This window comes from Neoarius graeffei, chromosome 3 (assembly GCF_027579695.1).
Source record: "Neoarius graeffei isolate fNeoGra1 chromosome 3, fNeoGra1.pri, whole genome shotgun sequence".
Classification (NCBI taxonomy): domain Eukaryota; kingdom Metazoa; phylum Chordata; class Actinopteri; order Siluriformes; family Ariidae; genus Neoarius; species Neoarius graeffei.
In genome coordinates this window covers 21,327,268-21,344,965 of record NC_083571.1, presented here as the reverse complement: position 1 = coordinate 21,344,965, position 17,698 = coordinate 21,327,268, and the positions used below count along the sequence as shown (strand labels likewise).

Here is a 17,698-nt window from a genome sequence, read left to right as displayed (position 1 = left end):
CTCTCCACTGGTGATCAGTCCAATGACTGTGGTGTTGTCCACAAACTTTATAATGCTGGTATTGGACTCAGAGGCCACACAATTATAGGTGAAGAGGGTGGACAACAGAGGGCTCAGTATGCAACTCTGGCGGGTCCCTGTGCTCACAGTTCTAATGCCTGATGTCCGGTTTCCTACTCTGACTGACTGGGGTCTGTTTGACAGAAAGTTCAGCACCCAGTTGCAGAGGGAAGGTGACACTCCAAGGATAAGGAGCTTTTCAGACAGTCTGTGTGGTATGACTGTGTTAAATGCCAAGCTGTAGTCTATGAATAGCATTCTAACACGTGTCCTTGTTCTCCAAGTGCATGAGGGCTGTATGGATGGCAGTGTTAACAGCATCATCAGTGGACCGGTTCTGTCTATACGCAAACTGTAAGGGGTCCAAGATGGGTGGTATAGTCCTTTTTATGCATGTTATGACTATCTTTTCAAAGCACTTCATTACAGTTGAAGTGAGTGCAATGGGGCAATAGTTGTTTAAGCAGGGTCACTGTTTTTCTTGGGGATGAGCACAATAGTTGTTTTAAAGCAGATGGGCGCCAAGGCCTGAGCGAGGGACAGATTAAAGATGTCCGTAAACACATCAGCCAGCTCAGATGAGCAAGCCCTGAGTACTCACCCTGGGATGTTATCTGGGCCAGCTGCCTTCCATGGGTTCGTCCTCCTCAGAGCTGTGCTCACCTCTGCTGAGGACACAGAACGGTGTGCCCAGCTTGCTCTGCACAGTCAGAATCCCAGTGTTGGAATTAAGGGCGTCAACACGAGCACAGAATTGGTTCAGTTCATCTGGGAGCTTGCTTCTGCTAGTTATGGCCACCACGTTTTTCTTCCTGTACTCCATGATGTGTTGTAACCCTTGCCACATGTGCCGGGAATCTGCAGCGGTGTAGTGTCCCTCCAGCTTCAGCCTATAGTGCCTCTTGGCCCATGTGATGGAGCTGCGCAGGTTGTATCTGGCCTTTTTATACTCCGCATCACCACCTGAGGTAAACGCAGTGGTGCGAGCATGTAGCATGCCTACCATTTTAAAAGTGAAAATTCTTGTTTTATTGTGAGACGAACAATAAGATGAAAAAAAAGAAATCTGGATTATGCATAGGTATTCACCCCTTTTCATATGAAACCCCTAAATAAGAACTGGTCCAACCAATTCACTTCTTACATAATTAGTTGATTAAGATCCACCTGTGCGCAATCAAAGTGTCACATGATCTGTCACAATGTCTGTATAAAATCAACCCGTTTTGGAAGGACCATGACTCTGCAACACTACTAAGCAAGCAACATGAAAACCAAGGAACACTCCAAACATGTCATCGACAAAGTTGTGAAGTATCGATCAGGGTTGAGTTATAAAAAATAAATAAATAAATAATAATAATAATAATAATAATAATAATAATAATTTTAAAAAATCCAAAACTTTGAATATCCCAGGGAGCACCATTAAATCCATTATAGCAAAATGAAAAGAATATGGCACCATTACAAACCTGACGAGAAGGCCACCCACCAAAACTCACAGACCAAGCAATGAGGGCGTTAATCAGAGATGCAACAAAGACACCAAAGATAACACTGAAGAAGCTGCAAAGATCCACAGCAGTGATGGGAGTATCTGTCCATAGGACCATTTTAAACCATACACTCCACAGAGTGGGGCTTTATGGAAGAGTGGCCAGTGAAAAGTCATTGCTTAAGAAAACACGTTTGACGTTTGCCCAACAGCATGTAGCAGACTCCCCAAACACATGGAAGAAGATTCTGTGGTCAAATGAGACTAAAATGTATCTTTTTAGCCATCATGGGAAATGCCATGTGTGGCACAAACCCAATCTCCTGAGAACACCATTCCTACAGTGAAGCATGGTGGTGGCAGCATCATGCTGTGGGGATGTTTTTCATCTGCAGGGACAGGAAAGCTGGTCAGGATTGAAGGAAAGATGGATGGCACTAAATACAGAACGATTCTGGAGGAAAACCTGTTTGAATTAGCCAGAAGTTTGAGACTGGGACAAGAGTTCACGTTCCAGCAGGAGAATGACCCTAAACATACTGCTAAAGCTACAGTGGAGTGGTTTAAAGGGAAACATTTAAATGTCTTGGAATGACGTAATGAGCTTTTTTTATTTTATTTTATCTCCTTTTTTTTCTTTTTTCTGTGTTTGATGTTTGAGTGTTTTTGTCCGCCGGTTGCGGTGTCGCTCTGGACCCAGTTTTGGGCGTCAGTTCCCTCCAGGCCTTGGTTCGCTGTGGGTGATGCCTGTGCTCCCAGCTATGGACTGCAGTGAGCTCGTTGCTCATTTTAATATAGTGGTTGTCCAGCACTCTGTGCTTTAATGCTTGGTGTGATGTTCCAAGCAATGTTGCTTGGTGGTGTGGCGGCAGTCGTGCAGGCGGTTTGGGACATACCAGCCCTCTGCATGGCGGTGCTTCTGTGCTCGCTTTGTGGATCCATGGCGTGGTGTTCGAGCGATGTTGCTGGCGGCATCACAGCGGCTGTGCTGGAGATGTGGGACTTGTTTTTGTGCGCCTTTTGGCGGGACTGTGGCTGCTACACCACTGGAATGATATCCTGACCTCTATTGGTGGACTTTTTTTTCTTTTTTCTGCCCATTACTGTAAAGCGACCTTGGGTTTTGAGAAAGGCGCTATATAAATTGAACATATTATTATTAATTATTATTATTATTATTATTAATAATGATCAAAGCCCAGACCTCAATCCAATTGAGAATCTGTGGCATAACTTCAAGATTGCTGTACACCAATGCAACCCATCTAACTTGAAGGAGTTGGAGCAATTTTGCCTTGAGGAATGGGCAAAAATCCCAGTGGCTAGATGTGCCAAGCTAGTAGAGACATACCCCAAGAGACTTGCAGCTGTAATTGCGGCAAAAGGTGGCTCTATAAAAGTATTGACTTTGGGAGGTGAATACCTATGCACACTCCAGATTTCTGTTTTTTAATAATTATTGTTTGTGCTACAATTTAAAAAAAAAAAAAATGCACCTTTTAAAGTGGTAGGCATATTGTGTAAATTAAATGGTTCTTACCCCCAAAAAATCCATTTTTAATACCAGCTTGTAAATGTGACAAAGCAGGGGAATTAATACTTTTGCAAGACACTGTATATGAATAATCAAGAAAAATGAGACTGCTTTCATCTGTTAAAATGTAGCATTCATTGTGTGTGTCGCACCATGAGATTATTGTACCAGATGCTCTGTTTACAGAATGCACAGAAATGATGTTGAAAAGCACACAATATTTTGCACCATTTTCGCTGGCTGATCCAGTAACTAATCAACGAATAATCACCTCAACAGCGCCCCTACGGAGGCGCTGTTGAGCATGCCTTGCGAGTAGACATGTCTACCGGAGCTCCTGCAAAATCTTATTAAATTCATATATTGTGAACCTTACAATAATTTAGTCATACGGCCACCTCGGGTATAAAGTGTTCAATAGTATTTCTACAATGTCAAAGCCTTCTAAAGAGCTGAGAGAATGCCGATTGATGGCGAGAAACACTGCTAACTCTACAGCTAACTCTGAAGCGGATGCTAATACTAAGAACATGGAGACGCTTACAAAAGCAGTTGGTGCAATACAAGCTTCAATCAACTCGTTTCGTGAGGAAAATCGTGCATCCATTGCCTCTCTACAAACAACGCTAAATGCACTTGGCCAGAGAATCGCGAGTGTGGAGGAGGGAGTGAATGAACTTGATAAAAGAATGGACTGTGTCGAGCTAGCACAAGCCATCCTAGCTAAAGAGAACGGTGTGCTGAGAGACAAGGTAATGTACTTGGAAAATTACACAAGAAGAGACAGAACATTCGAATTGTAGGGATTAAAGAAAATGTGGAAGGGCCAAAGCCAACAGAGTTCATTACTAAACTTCTTCTGGAATTGTTGGGAGAAGACAACTTTCAACCGCAATTGTGCCTGGATAGAGCCCACAGGAGCTTAGCCCCCAAGCCTGGGGAGGGCGACAGACCACGACCATTCATTGTAAAGCTACATCACTTCCAGACCAAAGAGCGGATACTGCAGCTTGCCGGGGAGAAAGGTACGCTTACCTACAATGGATCGAGAGTCCACATTTTCCCCGACTTCAGCCCAGATGTCAACAAGCGACGCGCCGCCTTCTCCGAATCCAAACAGATGCTTCACACAGCCAAGATCAAGTTCGCTATGTACTACCCAGCCACACTGCAGTTCAGCCACAACAATAAGAATATGAGGTTCACCGATCCCCGGGAGGTTCTTGCTTTCATCAGCAACAACATTGCTGGGTCTTCTCAATCTCCAGCTTCAGGTCTTCCCGAGGACAATTAAGGTGACGGGTCAAATTTTAGATTGATATGCTAGGCTACTCCTACCTAGCTTGACCAGGGGGAAAGGAAATATTTCGTTCTGTGTTATTACATTCCATGAACCACGACCGGCCTTCATGCACCGATTAAGACATTAATGTTATGAGCATACGGTCAAAGACTTTCTCCTCTCCACTGTAATGACTAGATTTGTACAATAGCGATTTAGTAGGCTTCATTGACAGATGTCAGACGGCGTTCAAGGTTCACAGTGTTACATGCTTGTTAAACAGCAGGAGGGATGCAAATGAGAGTTTGCGAAAATCCAACGTGTTTGGGGGGGGGGGGTTTGCCATTTTATGGCACTAGGGTTTTGTTCATTACATGTGCATTGTTACTATGCGTGTTTTCTGTATTTTTTTTAATTTCTTTTGTGCATCCATTAATATCTTAAATCATTCAAGATGGATCAACATTGATATATTTCAAGTGTTTAGCCCTAATGGCACATGATACTTCCAATTCAATCTCAGGTAACAGGGATGTGAGTATTATAAGTTGGAATGTTAAGGGTCTCAAACCATATGGTAAAAAGGAAAAAGGTTCTCTCACATCTACAACATCTTAGTGTGGGCATAGCAATGCTACAGGAAACTCATCTTCGAAATAGAGATCATCTTAGGATGCATAAAGATTGGGTTGGCCAGATGTTTCATTCAAAATTTGACAGTAAAAGTAGAGGAGCAGCCATCCTTACTCATAAAAATATTCAATTTAATGTCACTAACACTATTTCTGATCCAAATGGTAGATATGTGATGGTGGTAGGAAAGCTATTTCAACTCCCTGTCATATTAGTTAATATTTATGCCCTTAACAGTGATGAGTGTTTAAGAGGATGCTAAGCTCTATTCCTAACCTAGACACTCACCATCTTGTGTTATCTGGGGATTACAATCTGGTAATGGACCCAGACTGGGATCGTTCACCTCACTCTGTCTCTAGACCAACTAAGGTGGTGTTTACATTAGACCGTATCAGCGGATCATCAGATTAACGTTTTTAAAACGATTCGCGTGCACACAGCAACGCCAATACACGATTCGCGTGCACACAGCAACGCCAATACACGGATACACTCGGCTCCGCAGGCATCCTGCGCACCAAATCACTCCGCCCTGAACAGCGAGTGCCCTCTGGAGGGTGCGCACTCCGGCCCTGTGCAGCTCACAGAGCGTGCGAGTGAAGCGCACGAGTAGTGATTCGGGACAAATAGCAGGAAGTGAAAGTCCGCGCCGTTTTTCAGCAGTCGCGTCACATGACCAACGTGGCATGACCAACGCCAGCGAATCAGGAAGGTGGATGTCACAGTCACTACGTTTACATGTACATAGAGAGAATCGAATTTCTGCCATTGCTCGACTGAAATCGAAGTTCAAAATGCCATGTATACACCTTAATTCGGCTGAAATTGAACCGAACTTGATTTCTCGGAATCGAGCTACACGACCTAGTTTATGCGATTTCTGCCGAGCTACTTTGTGCATGTATACCCGATCGAGCTACTTGTCGAGCTACTTCCGGAAGTGACGAGTGACGAGACCACAAGCAGGAAACAACAGCCTCGGTCGGCATGACAACGAATCATGACAACGGCATGAATCTTTTCTTTTTGTGGCATTGTTTGCACTGTTAAAATTTAGCTCACTTACTGTATCACCAAATACATCTGTACAGCTGTTGCATAGCTGTGAATTGTGTACATAAACAAGTCATTATATTTGTGTGTATATATATATATATATATATATATATATATATATATATATATATATATATATATATATATATATATATAACATCTGAAGAATGTCAATAAAAACAAAACAATTGAACTTTTTGTGTGTTTATTAAGACATAAGTTAAATTGTAAGCAAAAAAAATCTATTTTTTTGTAAGCAAAAAATGGACTTTAGAAAAATATTATTGTGCAAAATAAGTTGTCTTACAAAACAGTGGTCTGCGCCGGACAGTTTGTAGCCATAGTCTGTTAGAGCAAGCCTAACAGCTTGAACACGGAACTAGTGTTGCCAGATTGGGGGTTTTAAGTGCATTTTAGCAGATTTGAACATGTTTTGGGCTGGAAAACGTCAGCAGTATCTGGCAACACTATAGCTCTTCTTCATGACGACAACCGGAAGTGTACCAACACGATGGGGAGTGTAGCGCCACGTGTGGCTCGGGTGCACAATGCACCTTGCACAATAGCCCGATTTCACTTGTGCATGTAGGATTGGATTTCTCTGGCACCCCTGCTGGGACCCTTTGCTCGATTTGGACGTGCATGTAAACGTACTCAGTGACGTTGTCGTATGACAACGTCAGCTAGAGCTCAGCACAGCACATCCTCGTATCTCAATGTTTACACAGCACCGGATCAGATACGTAATGGATTGAATACGTGGGCTCTGGCAGATTCAAGTTGTTCTGCCTGTGGAGTCGTTTCCCGGCGTTTTAATGTGAACGAACAGTGCATCCGCGACGAAAACGAGACGAACACGGTCTAATGTAAACACCACCTAAATCAGTAAAAGTAGTACAAGCATTTATGGATGTACATAAATTGATAGACCCTTGGAGATTTAAAAATCCCACCAAGAGGGAGTATTATTTTTTCTCTAATGTACACAAATCTTTTTCCAGAATAGATTTTTTTTAGTGGATCCTTTTCTCCTAAATGCCATTTCTGATTGTAAATATAATCCAATTATGATTTCCGATCATGCCCCCTGTGAGTATGACCATAAAACTCCCATCTCAAAGGCCAAGACAGACATGGCGACTTGATCCTCTGCTGCTTGCTGACGATGTTTTTGTGCCGTTTGTTTCAGAACAAATAGATATCTACTTGGATATAAACATGACTGATGACATTTCAGCATCAACTTTATGGGAGGCACTTAAGGCACATCTTAGAGGACAGATCATTGCCCACAGTGCATATACTAGGAAAGTCCACCAAAATAACATCACAGATCTGTCCTCTAGAATTAAAGCTTTGGATAGCCTTATATCTAGCTCTCCAACCCCCGATAGGATGAAAGCGAGAGTTAGCTTACAGACTGAAGCTGATCTATTAACTACTGAGGCAGAAAGGCTAATCTAAGTCCCGTAGTCGATTTTATGAAGAGGGTGATAAACCTTCCAAACTATTGGCTAGTCAGCTTCGTCAAAAAGCAGCATCCCATGTCATTTCACAAATTAGATTACCTGATGGTGTATTAAGTGAGGATCATCAAACCATCAACAATAATTTTAAAGAGTTCTACTCCAAATTATATTCGTCAGATTTAGATCAGCAACAATTTGACACTTTTTTCTGTAACTTAAACATCCCCACTATTGACTCTGACACAGAAGAAAAATTAGAACAACCTATCACTATAGAAGAAATCATCACTGCAATAGCATCTCTACAAAGTGGTAAAGCCCCTGGTCCTGACGGATTCCCCAACGAATTTTATAAAAAAATTTAAGGAACAATTGGCCCCACTTCTTCTTTCAGTTTATAAAGAATCGGTAAAAAAAAAAAGTTCTGGGGGCGTCGTGGCTCAGGTGGCTAAGGCGCCATACCATGGATCCGGGGACCCGGGTTCGATTCCGACCCAAGGTCATTTCCCAATCCCTCCCCGTCTCTCTCCCGCTCATTTCCTGTCCTTTCTCTGCGCTGTCCTGTCCAATAAGGGTGAAAAAAGCCCCCCCCCCAAAAAAAAAGTTCTCCAACCCACACTCTGTCAATTATCCATCACACTACTACTGAAGAAAAACAAGGATCCACTTGATTGTGCATCATACAGACCCATCAGTTTAACAAACTGTGATGGTAAAATATTTTCTAAAGTCATTGCACTTTGCCTTAAGTCAGTCCTTCCTTATTTAATATCTGAGGACCAGACTGGATTTATCCAGGATAGGCAGTCCTATTTTAACTTGAGGCGCCTGTTCAATATTACATATACTAAGCCCAATAAACCAACCCCAGAAGCCATTATATCACTTGATGCCGAAAAGGCATTTGATAGGGTCGAGTGGGATTATCTCTTCCATACACTGCGAAGATTTGGATTTGGCCGCAAGTTTATTAAATTGATTAAGTTGATACAGATCCAACTGCATCAGTTTGCACCAATTCAATCTCTTCTGATTATTTTTCTCTTCACAGAGGTACCAAACAAGGTGACCCATTAAGTTCATTACTTTTTGTTTTAGCTATAGAGCCATTGTCAATAGCTTTAAGAAACAATGGTAACATCATAAGGTATAGAACGTGGGGGCCTAACCCACACTGTCTCGCTATATGCTGATGACCTATTATTGTACATCACCAATCCCATCACAGGTATACCTGAGGTCCTAACTGTCCTGGAAAACTTTGGAAAAATATCAGGCTACAAACTCAATTATAGTAAAAGCGAGTACTTTCCCATTAACAAAGGTGCTGAAACATATCCAAACCTACCATTTAAGCTCTCAATTCACTCCTTTACATATCTGGGGTAAAGGTTACCAAATGATACAATCATCTTTTTAAGAATAATTTTGCTGCTCTTCTAGAACTAGGGATGCACGATATATCGGCATTAACATCGGTATTAGCCGATATTTGGCATTTTTTAACATATCAGCATCGGTCCGATGTGTAAAACTGGGCCGATATTAACGACCGATGTTATATTCGTCCACTTGCTATTTATGTAGTGTCGGGAGAGGGGGAGGGTGATTTGACCATGCTGTATTTGTTTGGGCATGTGACTGTGTCAGTTACCCCTTTTCCACCAAATCAGTTCCAGGGCTGGTTCGGGGCCAGTGCTGGTTCACAACTCGTTCAACTTGAGAGCCAGCTGAGAACCAGTTTGCTTTTCCATCGCTCACGGTGCTAAGGGAAGACACGTCAGTTACGTCGCTGTACATGTCAGTGTACACGTCAGTTACGTCGCTACGTTTGCATAAACCTTGGCCTGAATATCGAAGCAAAAACAACATGGAAGCAGCAGCAGCAGCAATAATAATAAATGACTAAGCGTTTGTACAGCTGCAGCTTCTCGTCACTTAAAAATGGCGATCTTTCGCGGTCTTGTTATTGTTGGTGGTCTTAACAACTCCGCCCCCCCCCCCCGCTGACGTAAGCGGTTCTTTCTTCTGGCCCAGCAGAGAGTTGGTGCTAGCCTGGAACCGTTTTTTCTGGCCCAGGGCCAGTTCTTTGTCAGTGGAAACAGAAAACCCGGTTCCAAACTAAGCACTGGCCCCGAACCAGCCCTGGAACTGCTTTGGTGGAAAAGGGGCAAGTGAGGCAAAGCAGCATGGGATTGTGGGATGTCAAACTGAAGAGGAGAAAAAAAATGTCGGTAGTGTGGTCGTTCTTCACTGTGTCCAAAGAAGATAATCGAAAAGCTATATGCAACACTTGCAAAGTCGAGGTAATGCGAGGAGGATGCCGCGTCAAGTCATTCAACACTACTAATTTGATTTGCCATTTGAAAAACCGCCACCCAGAAGTTCACAAACAATGGCAGGAAGCTAATGCCTCTAATGTTAGCAAGCACAAACTGAAAGCAGCAGCAGCAGCAGTTGAGAAGCCAATACAGCAAGTACTGGAGCAAAGCAAGAAATTTGCCAAGGACAGTGCAAAAGCCAAGTCAATAACAAACAAGGTAATGGAAATGATTGCTCTTGACGACCAGCCATTTTCCATAGTCAAGGACCGAGGTTTTCGGCGGTTGATAGAGCATACTGAACCCCGCAACAGTCTTCCAAGTCGGCGCTACTTCTCCGACGTTTCCCTCCCGGCGTTGCATGAAGTCGTGGCCACGCATATCCACAACATGTTGGACAATGTGACTGACATTAGTTTCACTACGGATATATGGAGTTCGGACGCAAGTCAGATGAGTACGTTGAGCCTTACTGCTCAGTGGATTGATGACAACTTTGAAATGAAGAGAGCTGTTTTGCATGCACAGGAGTTCTCGGGATCGCATACGGGGGCTGCCATCGCTAGCGCATTTGATTGCATGTTTGCTCAGTGGAAAATTAAAAAAAAAAAAAAGAGAGAGACAGTGTGCATGTTGTGCTTCGCGACAATGCACGGAATATGCAGAAGGCAATGGACGAGTGCGGCGTTAAAAGCCTGGGTTCCATGGCTCATACACTACAGTTAGCAGTGCATGATGGAGTTTTAAGCCAGCGAAGCAACTCTGACTGTGTGGCTATTGGAAGGAAAATAGTCGGACATTTTCGCCACTCTCAGTTGGCCACCTCGCGGCTGAGAGACATACAGCAAGAGTTAGGCATGAAAACCAAGACACTACAACAAGATGTCACTACCAGGTGGAATAGCACTTTTTATATGATGCAAAGTCTACTGGATCAGAAGCGTGCACTTGGTGTGTATGCAGCAGATCACGAGCTGCCTGTTTGTTTCAGCGCACATCAGTGGGGCCTCGTTGAAAATATGATTACGCTTCTCGCTCCATTTGAACAATTAATGGGGAGATCAGCTCACACTTGGCTACTACTGCGGACGTGATTCCCTCTGTTGTGGCACTAAAACGTCTGCTGAGTAAGGCAGCTGACACAGACTGTGGAGTCCGCACTGCAAAGAACACTCTACTTGAAGCTGTGAGCGAAAGATTTGAAAGTGCTTTCTCCGAGCCGCTTTACTCCTTGTCAACGATCCTTGACCCCAGGTACAAAGACCGTTATTTTGACGCGGTCACCAAGCAAGCGGCGGTAAATATGCTGCAGAACCAAGTGGACAAAATGATGCACAGCAATAGAGCTACGGAGACACCGGACACAGAAGAACAGCAAAAGAAGAAAAGAGCGAGCGAGGGTGGAAAGTCGCTGCTTGACATGCATGATGAAATTCTGGAGGAAAACTCTATCGTGGAACAGCAGGCTGGCTTGACAAGCCACACAAGTGTGCAGGTAAAAGTCAAACCCCTCTCTCTTTTATTCAAATAACGAAGCCTGTTAAAATCCTTTGTGATTTTTTAAATTAATGTGCTGTATATATTCTATCGAGTTCCTAAAACAATAGATTTACTTGAAAAATGAATTTTTATAAAACACCATATTTAGTAGGCCTAATGCTACTCTGCCCTCTTGAGGTTGACCTTTAGTACTGGTCATATGCTCAGAGCAAAGTTCAACAGAGCTCTGAAGGAGAGGATAATGTTGTAATGTTAATATTGCTGGTAATTTATCAGACATACATAGTAATACACTTGTCTATATTCCTGTAGGTGCATGGCTATCTGAATGAGCCGCCCATCCCCAGAAATGAGAGCCCACTGCAGTATTGGAAAAGCAACGTCTCGCTTTCCTGTTCTGGCCAAAGCAGCACGCAAGTACCTTTCAGCTCCATGTACAAGTGTCGACAGCGAACGTCTCTTCTCTGCTGCATCACACATTGTTGATGAAAAGAGAAACAGGATCCACTGCGAGAAAGCAGAAATGCTTCTCTTTGTCAAAAAAAAAAAAAAAACTGCCTTTGCTGATGAAGTAGGCCTAGATTATAGGCCACAGTTATGTCACAGTTCTTATTCTAATTTGTATTTAACATTTTAAAAGATTGAACTTGAAAGTGACTTTCACTGATTTTTTTAATTCTATTTTTTTTATTATTGATTTATCATCCTTAATGTATTTTTTTATCTAAACTCTCTCACAGGGTAAAATAAGTTAAAATTTACTTTGTGTTTTCAAAGCAGAGACTTAAATATAAGGCAGAACATGCATTTCTAACTTTGTTTAGACAAGAATAAATGGAGATTAAAGATAAATGAAGGTATAACTCAGATTATGCATTTCAGGAAGTAGGGAGAACTACAGACTAAGTTTAAGTTTTGTTTTGGTTCAGTACTTTTGTCAGTACTATAAATACCTAGGACTTACTCTGGATGTCAACCTTAGCTTTGAAAAACAAATAAAAGTTCTATCACACTGCAGGCAGAGCACTGGGAGCTGTCCTTAATAAGGTCAAGCTGTATAGGGATCTTGGTTATAAAACTTATACACAGTTGTGTTAATCTTGTATCTGTCCATTTTTATAGTTTAGTGCTGGGGCTTAAGTTTATTGTAATTTGACAAAAAGTGATGTAGTTCTTTTTCTTGGTAATACACAAAATGGCCCCCAAACCTGAAGTATATGTGGTGATATGGGAGTCATGTGAAATGCAGATTAAGAGTGACATGGTGATTTATCATCCTTATTGTATTTTTTTTTTATCTAAACTTTCTCACAGGGGTTAAGCTTTATGGAGTTAAAACATGTTTTGGAAATAAAAGAAGACATTCAAAAATTCAGTTTGCATGATTTTCAGTCTGTATAAAATGTTATTATCTCAAATAAAAAAAAAAAAATCATATCGGTATCGGTTAATATCGGTTATCGGCCATAACAGCAGTATTAATATCGGGTATCGGCCAAAATTTTCACATCGGTGCATCCCTATCTAGAACATACCAAAACAGACATCAAACGCTGGCCCACCCTACCGTTATCTCTCATCGGGAGAATAAATTCTGTAAAGATGAATGTAATACCTAAATATCTTTATCTTTTTCAAGCTATACCTATTTTCATACCACTTTCATTTTTTAAGTTGTTCAATCAGGCTGTTTCCCCTTTTATTTGGCATAATAAATCAGTACGCATACGGAAAGAATTTTTGGAGAGACGAAAAACCTATGGTAGACTCTCTTTACCAAATCTTCGTTCATATTATTGGGCTGCAAACCTGAATACTAGCTCCCTATGGTTAAAGGACTGGAATGGCAGGTACCCAGCATGGCTTCAGATTGAACAAGCCACAAGTTGTCCTTACTCACTTCCCGCTTCACTCTGCGCATCTTTGCCATCAGTTGTTAATAATGTGAGTGGAACTGTAATTGTTACCCAATCATTACGTATCTTGAAGCAATTTAAGAAATGCTTGGGTGCCCAAAACATGTCCTTTTATTCGCCTATAGCGAATAATCACCTTTTCCGCCCATCTTTATTAGACAGGGGCTTCCAGATCTGGCATGATAAAGGTATCCATAGCGTTAGCAATTTGTATATTGATAATACTTTTGCAAGTTTTGAACAACTGTCCACAAAATATGAACTGACTAATACTCATTTCTTTCGCTATTTACAAATCAGGGATTTTGTAAGCAAGAAATTTGCCAATTTTCCAAATACCCCTCCTTTGTCCTGTTTCAACCATCTTTTAAAGGTCAATCTGTTTAAGAAAGGTAGGGTGTCAATAATTTATTCTGCAATAATGGATGCACTTAGTCCCTCTGTTTCCCACATCCAGGAACAATGGGGAAATGACATGGGGATCCCACTTTCAGATGAAGAATGGGATATGGCTTTGCTGAGGATCCATTCGTCTTCTATCTGTTCAAGACATGCCTTGATCCAGTTTAAGGTCTTACATAGGCTACACTTTTCTAAAGTTAGACTAGCCAAAATATTTCCCGATATAAACACTACTTGTGACAGGTGCAAACAGGCCCCAGCCACCAACTACCATATGCTATGGTCTTGTCCAAAACTGTCATCTTTCTGGGATTCCTTTTTTGACACAATCTCTAAGGCATATAATTGTAATTTTCAGCCCCGTCCTAAAATTGGCATCTTTGGTGTTGCATCATGTACAGATGGGTCTATTCTTCCAGCTTACCTTCAGAGGGTTATTGCCTTTTTTTCTTTGTTAGCTAGGTGTGCCATTCTCTTTAAATGGAAGGATTCAAATCCTCCAACAAATAATCAATGGATCAGAGATGTTATGTTAAATATAAAGCTGGAAAAGATTAGATGCACTCTGAATGGCTCTGTTAATAAGTTTTACAAAATGTGGGACCCTTTCATACAATATGTGGGACCCTTTCATACAATATGTGAATTTGTTACCTGGCCTGGAACCGTAAGTGTATATCACTTGCTTATACTTATTGTATTTACTATCCATCTTGCTGATATGTCAAATTATACAATGGAGCACCAATCTTTTTTTTTCTCTTCTGTAGTTGATTTTTGTTTGTGTATGTGTTTTGTTGTTTTTTCTTTCTTCTTGTCTGTCCTGAGTAACATCTTTTGGTGTGGTCATCATTTTGGCCACAAAGTAAAATCTTTAATTGCATTGTGAATTTAATGACAAAAACACCATAAATAAAGTGTTAAAAAAAAAAACAGCGCCCCTACGGGATACATTTACCACTTTTAACATCATCCACTACTGAGACAAGTATAGGTCTTCCTTCTGCCATAAAAATCTGCGAATGACATTGATTTGTAGTGAAAATGTGTTGATCATGTGAGTACAGTTTTTGCGCAACATTCGCTAATAGTTCACTACGTGTTTTCTTGACCTTCTGAGCAGCATTTTGTAGTCTGTTGCTCAACAAATCTGGGAAATTCAGCAATAATCTACAGTTGAGATTGTCTCCTGATGGATTCACAAGGTTCTGCATCATCTGTTGTCAGTGCCTAGAAAATTGACCATTTTGGATTGTGTGCGCACATGATTTCATGCCAGATTTACAGTAACTTCTCTTGGTCCAATTTCACTTTGGTTTGTATTTCCTGCATATAGAGGCCTGGTAGTTTAATGCAGCAGACCAAGTTCTTTTAACTATTTCTGTTTCTTTTAAATACATGAAAATTTTTGGGGTTTTGTTTTTATTTTGTCCTCGGTTGGTTCAGCAACATGTGCCGCCATTTTGTTTTTCTCTCTGCATGGTACATGAGGGGATAGCCTCGTAGTAGAGTAGCCAGAGCATGTGATTCCTCATATCCAGTGAACGTGGATAAAATATAGCCAGATAGATAGATAGCAAGGAAATAAGTATCATAACACTTCTGTTTTTGTGATAATAAATGTTCAGTGTTAGTATACAGCCAGTGTATACTGTATATATCCACTTGTCAATCGATTTTGTACTTTTAAATCTAAACAAAAATGTATACATAAGCTCAAACCCACAAACTCTCATCTCATCATCTCTAGCCGCTTTATCCTTCTACAGGGTCGCAGGCAAGCTGGAGCCTATCCCAGCTGACTACGGGCGAAAGGCGGGGCACACCCTGGACAAGTCGCCAGGTCATCACAGGGCTGACACATAGACACAGACAACCATTCACACTCACATTCACACCTACGGTCAATTTAGAGTCACCAGTTAACCTAACCTGCATGTCTTTGGACTGTGGGGGAAACCGGAGCACCCGGAGGAAACCCACGCGGACACGGGGAGAACATGCAAACTCCACACAGAAGGGCCCTCGCCGGCCCCGGGGCTCGAACCCAGGACCTTCTTGCTGTGAGGCGACAGCGCTAACCACTACACCACCGTGCCGCCCCCCCCCCAAACTCATTTACAGAATAAAATTTCAACTTTGAGACATCTACAGTAAGAATCTGACATTATGCCTTTTTATAGTTTTATCAATTTGATTGGATTTAAAGTGGCTGACAGAGTCATGCATAATACAAACAGGACATAAACTAACAAGGTTTTTTTTTTTAAGTTCCATTTTGATTTTAGGATGTGTTTAAAACTGCTAGAGTATTTTTAATTATTTTAGCAGCAAAACCGGATCTATAATGAGTCATTACACTTCCCTATTTGGGTTCAAGATGCTGAAATTTCCAAGATAATGATCATACCTTGTATGTACCATTCTGATACTTCATGAACGACACGAGAAAAATATCCACTGGGAGGAGAGCTGATGTGATAAGTGCAATGGCCAGAGCACATATGGCTGTAATGGTGGAGATGACTTCACTCTCCTGCCGACTCTGGTAATTTCGAATGTAGAACCAACAGAAGGCCAGGATAACCTAGATGTTGAAGATCGTGAGAATTTTAACAACAAGGCAGTATATTCCAAGAAAATAGGAAAAATGGGAAGAATGTAAAGTCTTAACAGTAAAATTAAGATTGTCCTATTGTTTATTCATAAATGCTATAAGTTTCAAGTTGTCTTTCTAATAAACTGCCTTCCTGACATACTGGCCAAAAGACTTTTTGTGTCACAAAGAGCCAAATCAGCATGGTTAGATTAACTCACATTTCCTTAACCTTCAACAATAAAATTCAGTATTTCCGTAGTGAGATGGGAGTTAACCAAACACACACAAAAAGCGCATGTCGGGGTTTATGTTACCTATAGTTTCTTTCAAAGAAAACAATTACTTTGAATCCCAAGAGCAAATAACGTCAATTCAAAGAGCCATCTTAGTATACTGCTTTACATGCAAGTTCTTTATATTTTATATACAGCCGCTCGACAAATGACAATTGAATGTTAATTTAACCACAATTATAACTTAAAAAAGGAAAAAGCTGCCCTTTTTTCACAATAAGGTAACGGCTACATGTAAACAAACAAGCCAACCTTTGTCTATAACGTATCCTGTTGACAAAGTGAATTTATACAGAGTGGGTCAACTCATACACTAAAGACACGTTTCATCCAAAATATATTTCTCTTACCAACAGTACAATAGCGAAAATAGACCATCCTAACACGGTTTCAGTTAGCAATATTGTAGAAGCCGCCATCTTCATTCTATTTCCTGCAACAGACAACACCTCCAGTCACGTGATCCATTTCACGACGGAAAAAAATCATAAACTGAAAAAAATATTATTATTATCTCATCTCATCTCATTATCATTATTAAGTTTAAACGACGTCAAAGGGGATTGGTTTTCCAAGAAGAAAAATTGCTGCACAACAAACGTTTATGGCAAAACAACCTTAAAAAATAAATTAGATAGTAATCATTTGGAATAAGTGAGAATTCCTGTTCGTATAGCTTTACTTACGACGTTTAAATTTATGAGCTACTCTGTTCCAGTGTATACAGTGCTTGTTATTACCATTCATACACACCACCTCGAATCAGAAACTGTGGTTTTAACTGAGTTTTAAATGGCGTGTCTAATATAGACATAAGGCCAAAATTATATGGACACCTGACCATCACAGCCATATATACGTACTTGACACGAGGTGGTGCTCAAGCACCTGCCCCTCTGCCCTCTGTCCAAAAAAGTGCCCTTTTGAATTTTTTTTTTTACAGTTTACTGAGGCCAATGTCGACATGATCTTTTAGAAAAGCCGCGGCATTAAAAGCGTGTGTGAAAATAATGTCCCGATGTGTGCCCCCTCCGCACACACACCGGACCTCTGTCTCTCTTGCTCTGTCACATGAACAAGCGTGCAGTGCATTCAATGTGAGGTTGCAGCAGCGTAGCGTCCTGGAAGCCAC

At 41.3% G+C, this 17,698-nt stretch overlaps 1 protein-coding gene across 6 annotated transcripts in view; it reads right to left on the bottom strand.

The window, feature by feature from the left end:
- lmbrd1 (LMBR1 domain containing 1) overlaps positions 1–17,008 on the bottom strand; it is a 254,422-nt gene extending 237,414 nt beyond the window's left edge. For all 6 annotated transcript variants that reach the window (XR_009654288.1, XM_060916476.1, XM_060916479.1 and 3 more), the window contains exons 1-2: positions 16,917–17,008; positions 16,085–16,261 (exon numbers count right to left, since the gene is read on the bottom strand). Coding sequence is in view for 5 of the 6 variants with exons in the window: in XM_060916476.1 (XP_060772459.1) it covers positions 16,085–16,261; positions 16,917–16,991 (252 nt within the window). In the remaining variant the exon portion in view is untranslated. The remainder of the gene's footprint in view (positions 1–16,084; positions 16,262–16,916) is intronic.
- Positions 17,009–17,698: the final 690 nt, after the last annotated feature.